General features: G+C 35.6%; 1 protein-coding gene across 2 annotated transcripts; it reads left to right on the top strand.

Moving 5' to 3' along the window:
* The first annotated feature begins 3,125 nt into the window (after positions 1–3,125).
* On the top strand, positions 3,126–6,922 carry LOC120165991 (NF-X1-type zinc finger protein NFXL1-like). 2 transcript variants are annotated; one of them, XM_039175409.1, is made up of 2 exons: positions 3,126–3,221; positions 3,429–6,922. In XM_039175409.1, the coding sequence occupies exon 2, from the start codon at positions 3,503–3,505 to the stop codon at positions 6,836–6,838; it is 3,336 nt and encodes a 1,111-aa protein (XP_039031340.1). In that variant the 5' UTR covers positions 3,126–3,221; positions 3,429–3,502; the 3' UTR covers positions 6,839–6,922. The 2 variants fall into 2 exon arrangements, with proteins under 2 accessions (XP_039031340.1, XP_039031341.1); XM_039175410.1 differs by having other exon boundaries at positions 3,204–3,221; positions 3,381–6,922.
* Positions 6,923–7,205: the final 283 nt, after the last annotated feature.

Genomic DNA, 7,205 nt, shown 5'->3' with positions numbered 1-7,205 from the left:
ATTATGAATCGTAATTTTTTTATTTATTTGTATTTTCGCAATGTTATTTATGAATGTTTTATTTATGCTTTTTATCTTGATATTTATTAGAAATGTATATGTTATATTTTATATTTGCAAAATCAATATTATAATAGTTAAATATTGTGAATAAAATAGAGTTGGGGGTAATGTAGAGATAGTGTTGGAGATGAATTACTATTTCATCTTTAGAGTAGAGATAGAAATGCTGTAGAGTAGAGATGGGAGCTGAAGATGACCTAAGTGGATAATATGCAATTTTATGTGGTCTGTTTTCTATCATGGTACTTGCACTTGCTTTAGGGTACGTTTAATAATGTTATTTAAAAATACTTTTAATTAAAAAGTTTGTTTTGATTGTAAAATCAATATCAAACGAGTAAGAATTGAAAAGAAAAAGTTGTGAAAATAGTAGTTTCATACCAACAACAAAGGCTGAGATTTCTAGCTTTTTTTTTATTTCCAACTTTGCATTTAGAAGTAAATTTATATTTTTACCCTTACTAATACATAAGCTCCACTCATTTGCTTAATAATTTATTTTAATTACTTAAAAGTAATTAATTTTATGATTTATATATTAAAATATCAATAGTGAGTTATTATAAAATATATTTTTATTTATATTATTTATATTTTTATTATAGTTTAAATTGATATATTTCACGTATCATAATAATTTATTTTAAATTTATTTATAATATGTATCTTTTTATTTTTAAATGGTTAAAAGGATAAATATATCATTTAAATTATTTTATTTTAAATTTTAAACGAGTGAATATGGTTAAACCAAAATAATTAAAATATTATTTTTAAAATTCAAATGTTAAAAAATAACGATAATATATTCCTTTTTAATAAAATATTTCATATATAAAATATTATTAATTAGTTGTCTTAAAATATATTCTTATATTTTTATTATAATTTTAGTTGGTATATTTTATATATCATAGTATTAATAAGTATAAATATAATTTAAATTTTATATTTTTAATTTACAAAATAATATCTAATTGAACTTTCTATCTTTTCAAAATTACTTTCTAACGGGCAATCACAATCAGTTAAATTTTAAATTATACTTTTAAAAAATACTTCAAAAGTTACTTTTCAAAAGCAAGGTAAAATTGACATTCTAATTTCTTGAGTATAATTAATATTATTTTAAAATTTAAATTTATTTAACTATATAATTATAACTTATACTATCAAACATTGGCATACAAAATTAATATATAATTATACTCTATCAATCAAATATGTTTACGATATTATAATTACTTATAAATAATTATATTTTCATGTAGTTATACTATAATGTCCAAATACATAATATAACTTTTGAATTGAATAACTCAAGTTCAATATCAATTGTTAATATTAATTATAGTTGCTTAAGTTTGGCCAATTTAGAATATAGGTCTCAAAATTTATCAAAGTTTGTACATATTTGTAAATGGTTTAATACAAATTCATTTATATACATTTTTTAAAAAATGTATTATTTTTATTTATTTTTTTATTGTTACTTAGTTATATTTCTATTACTACTTCATATTACTTTTATTTATTAATTTTTAAAATATAATTTTTTTGAAAGGTTAAAATATAAAATTTAACATATAATTTAATATTTACATTAAATATAACATATTTAATTTTAAGAGAAAATAACCTCAGTGACCAAAAATCTTAGATAATATACGATTTTGACCAAATTTTTTTGGATTTGCGAAAATGACCAACAAAATCGCAATGCGATCTCTAATTCGCATTGCGATCTCCACTATCGCAAATTCACGTTGCATTTCGCATTGCGATAGTTGAAAATCGCGTTGCGTTTTTCCATTTCGCGTTGCGATAGTTGGAGATCGCGTTGCGATTTTCCATTTCGCGTTGCGATAGTTGAAATCGCAACGCGATCTCCATCATCGCAAATTCGTGTTGCATTTCGCGTCGGGTAATACGTGGTCGTGGTCGTGGTAATACGTGTCTTCGACACGTCCGCGCGGATACTATCTTTTTAGAGAAAATTCTTAAGAAACAAAATCTTTTTTTAACTATCACAACGAATTTGGAAAATCGCAACGACAACTGTAGACTATCGCAACGCGAAACGGAAAATCGCAACGCGACTGTAGACTATCGCAACGCAAAATGGAAAATCGCAACGCGATTTTCAACTATCGCAACGCGAAATGGATTAGAGATCGCATTGCGATTTTGTTGGTCATTTTCGCAAATCCAAAAAAAGTTGGTCAAAATCGTATATTATCTGAGATTTTTGGTCACTGAGGTTATTTTCTCTAATTTTAATATGATACAAATTACATAACATATGAAAAATAACATAACCAATAAGTTTGGTTTAAGTGGTAAGTAGATTGATATCGCTTAAGCAATATCTCAAGTTCGAATGCATGTGTATGCAGAAAATCTTTGCCAAAAGACTCACCCGTCAAAGTCAGATGTGCGGTCCAGATTAGTTAAGACGAAGCCTTGAAACGAGAGGAAAACAAATAAATAAAATAAAAGATAACGTATTATAAACGTAAAAATTGATTGAACCAATTAGTACTCAGATTTTAAATATTATAGCTGGATGTCGATCCATATCCAAACTGAAATGGACAAGTCCATAGTAGATCAAGGCCCCATTTCGAGTGCAAATTATATTGGATTGAGTTCGATTATTATATCTTTTAGAAGTTATGTCATGATCATATTGAATTTGAGTTTAATATGAAAAATATCTAGTTAATTTAATTTAAAAAATATATATAATTTTATCTTATATATTTAAAGATAATTATAATAATATTTTTTCTCTATATATTTTTAAATAAATCTCTATATTTTATTGAATAAAAATAATATTTTTTTATCTTAAAAGATAGAGTTTGAATCAAGTGCAGAGTGGATATTTTTGGGTCGGATTAAAATTAGATAAAAAAATATATAATTTTTGAATTGGATTGGATTAACTCAAAGGTCAGGCCTGGCCAACTCGATGCTGAACGGATAAAGCCGACTGAGTCCGAGCCCTTGTGTGGGTTCCATTTTCCTCCCATATATATACATCCCTTTTCCTCCCTTCACTTTCTACCTGTCTTGTTAAAACGATACAAACTTTATACACGCAGAACAGGAAACAGGAGGAAAAAAAAGAGGCAAGGTTTTATTTTGTTGATCAGGTACGATCCATTTCTGTTCTTTTCATAATTCCTGATTTGGGTTTTATTTGTTTTTAATTTCCTAATTGATTTTAGGATTGGTGATTGATGCTTTTCTCTTTTAATTGAAAGTCAATTTCAAGTACTTGTTTGGTTCTTTTGTTTGTCATTCGAACCAAGGGATTGCTGGGTTATTGATAAATGTTCTTTGGCTTGGCGGTGTTACAGTTTCTTTATCTTTTGCTTCATCCACAAAAATTCGATCGGCTTTACAAAGTTCGTCGACGTCTAGCTACAAAATCATGAGCTTTCATGGCCGAAATAGATCGGCTTCACAGAGCACTCGTCAAGAATGGATTCCTAGAGGATCTTCATCTGCAACCATCACTGTTGAAAGCAGCTCACCGGCAACCTCTAATTCAACCTCAAATGTCAACCAGGCCTCAACTCCAAATGATGATAGATATAGACAAACCGGTCTGCCCACCAACCATAGGAGAAATGGGGAAAAGGAAAGGGCTGAGAATCATGTGGCCGTGAGGAAGGAGATCCATCCTAATTTGCCGCAGCTTCTGCAGGAAATTATCCATAAGCAGTCCATCAACCATAGGAGAGATAGGAAAAAGGAAAGGAGTACGAATCATGTTGCTGTGAGGAAGGAGATTGATCCTAATTTGCCGCAGCTTGTGCAGGAAATTCAGGATAAGCTTATAAAGAGTACCGTTGAGTGTATGATTTGTTGTGATATGGTAAACAGGTCAGGCACCATATGGTCTTGCTCGAGCTGTTACTCCATTTTTCACCTCAATTGTATTAAGAAATGGGCGAAGGCACCCACTTCTGTTGATTTAGTGGCCGAGAAGAATCTGGGTTTTAATTGGCGTTGCCCGGGTTGTCAGTCTGTGCAGTTCACATCCTCTAAGGAGATTCGGTATGTTTGCTTTTGTGGGAAGAGGAATGACCCTCCTCCTGATTTGTACTTGATTCCACATTCATGTGGAGAGCCCTGTGGAAAGCCGCTTGAGAAGGAGCTGGGATTAGGTTCTGGGGTGATGAAGGATGAACTTTGTCCTCATATTTGTGTTTTGCAATGTCACCCTGGTCCATGTCCCCCTTGTAAGGCATTTGCTCCGCCACGTTTGTGTCCTTGTGGGAAGAAAGTTATTACAACCAGATGTTCTGATAGGAAGTCGTTTCTTACTTGTGGTCAGCAGTGTGATAAACTTCTGGAGTGTGGGCGTCATCATTGTGAACGGGTTTGCCATGTTGGAGCTTGTGATCCTTGCAAAGTTCTAATTAGTGCCCCCTGTTTCTGCAAGAAAAAGGTTGACGATGTCATCTGTGGTGACATGGTTGTGAAGGGAGAAGTGAAAGCAGAAGATGGCATTTTTTCCTGTAATTCAACGTGTGGAAAGAAGCTTAGATGTGGTAATCATTATTGTGCAGAAATTTGTCATCCTGGTCCTTGCGGGGATTGTGAGTTTGTGCCAAGCAAGATCAAATCTTGTTATTGTGGGAAAACAAGCTTGCAGGATCGAAGGCAAAGTTGTTTGGACCCAATTCCTACTTGTTCAGAGATATGTGAGAAGTTCCTTCCTTGTCAAGTGCACCGATGTGACCAAGCCTGTCATGCTGGGAGTTGCCCACCTTGTCTGGTTCTTGTCACCCAAAAATGCCTCTGTGGATCAACTTCTCGGAGAGTTGAATGCTACAAAACAACACTTGAAAATGAGAGATTCAAGTGCGACAAGCCTTGTGGGCGCAAGAAGAATTGTGGTAGACATCGATGTAGCGAGCGATGTTGCCCACTCTCAAACTCCAATAATCTTGGCTCTGGCAATTGGGATCCACACTTTTGCCAAATGGCATGTGGAAAGAAGCTGAGGTGCGGGCAACATTCTTGTGAATCTCTTTGTCACAGTGGTCACTGCCCTCCATGCTTGGAAACAATCTTTACTGATTTGACATGTGCTTGTGGAAGAACTTCAATCCCACCTCCATTGCCGTGTGGTACACCACCACCTTCATGTCAACTTCCATGCTCAGTTCCGCAGGCTTGTGGTCATTCATCTTCTCACAGCTGCCATTTTGGAGATTGTCCACCTTGTTCTGTTCCTGTGGCAAAGGAATGCACTGGAGGACATGTTCTTCTTAGAAATATTCCTTGTGGATCAAAAGATATCAGATGCAACAAACTTTGCGGCAAGACCAGGCAGTGTGGGTTACATGCATGTGGGAGAATGTGTCACCCAGCGCCCTGTGATGCATCATCTGGAGGTGAACAAGGTTTTAGGGCCTCTTGTGGGCAGACGTGTGGGGCACCTCGGCAAGACTGCAGGCATACATGTACTGCACCTTGTCATCCCTCTGCACCATGTCCTGATGTTAGGTGTGATTTTCGAGTTACAATTGCGTGTTCTTGTTGTCAGCGAAGTGCAACTGTTCCATGTGATGCTGGCGGCTTCAATGCTGATACAGTTTTTGAAGCTTCTATTATCCAAAAATTGCCTTCACCCCTTCAACCAGTGGAATCAGCAGGCAAAAGGATTCCTCTTGGACAAAGGAAGCTTATGTGTGATGATGAATGTGCTAAGTTGGAGCGCAAACGAGCTCTTGCAGATGCGTTTGATATCACTCCACCCAACTTGGATTCTCTTCATTTTGGTGAGAATTCGGTTACATCAGAGCTGATTTTTGACTTATACAGGCGTGATCCGAAGTGGGTTCTAGCTGTGGAGGAGAGATGCAAGTTTTTGGTACTTGGCAAGAACAGAGGAACAACAACGGGTTTGAAATTTCATGTGTTCTGCCCAATGCTGAAGGATAAGAGAGATGCTGTCAGGATGATAGCCGAAAGATGGAAGCTTGCTATTAGTGCTGCTGGTTGGGAGCCCAAGTGTTTTGTTGTGGTTCATGCTACTCCCAAATCTAAACTACCAGCTCGTATCATTGGAGGTAAAAGGTCAATCAGTAGTGGGTCAATGCATCCTCCTGTTTTTGATCTCCTTGTGGACATGGATCCAAGGCTTGTTGTTTCTTTCCTAGATTTGCCCCGAGAAGCAGATATAAGTGCATTGGTGTTGAGGTTTGGCGGGGAGTGTGAACTTGTTTGGATGAATGACAAGAATGCATTGGCTGTATTTGGTGATCCTGCTCGAGCTGCAACGGCCATGAGGAGATTGGATCATGGATCAATTTATACAGGGGCTACTACCTTTGTTCACAGTGGTGGTGCATCAGCCCCTAATAATGCCTGGGGAGGAACAGGGCCAAGTTCTGCTGTAAAGGAAAATCCGTGGAAGAAGAATGCGGTGCAGGAGCTTGGTTGGGGGGAACATTCATGGGGTGGTAATAAGTCTCTTGGTGGCATTTCAAATCCAGGCTCTGCATGGACAGACAAGGATACTCCAATTCCTGCTTCGATTAACCGCTGGAGTGTTCTTGATTCTGGAACGGGCGTAAGCTCATCTTCTGGAGCAATTCAATCTGAAGATCCTTCAAAGCTGGTTGGAGTTCAATCCATGTTAACTATGGATTCAAATGCTTCCAATTCAAATTCAGCTGGATTGCTGGGTGGGAGTTTAAATGAAACAGAGCCATTAGAGGTTGTAGATGATTGGGAAAAGGCTTATGAATGAGAGAGTAGAGAAATATATACCCCAACCTTGTGGTCAGGGAGATGTGGCTTCCCATTTTCAAATGGTTGGAAGAACTTCAGTTTCCCTTTGACTGTAATTGATATTTTTTTGTTGCGTTTGAGAAGCAGATGAATATACAACCTTTTTGTCAATGTGGTGACTACCAATATTTCTAGCCTTCCAAATTTTATTTATTTATTTATCTTTTTGCAGTATAACTGTCTTACCATTATCACCGAACTGAATGAACCTGCGTGCTACAAACTGTTGTTGTACCTTATTTATTTTCATAAAATGATGGTCTCTACCTACCAAAGAGAGCTCTTTGGCATATTTATTAGAGAAAATAACATCATTGACCAAAAAT

Source organism: Hibiscus syriacus, unplaced genomic scaffold (assembly GCF_006381635.1).
Source record: "Hibiscus syriacus cultivar Baekdansim isolate YM2019G1 unplaced genomic scaffold, ASM638163v2 tig00111621_pilon, whole genome shotgun sequence".
Taxonomy (NCBI): Eukaryota; Viridiplantae; Streptophyta; class Magnoliopsida; order Malvales; family Malvaceae; genus Hibiscus; species Hibiscus syriacus.
This window is presented reverse-complemented; position numbering and strand designations above follow the sequence as displayed.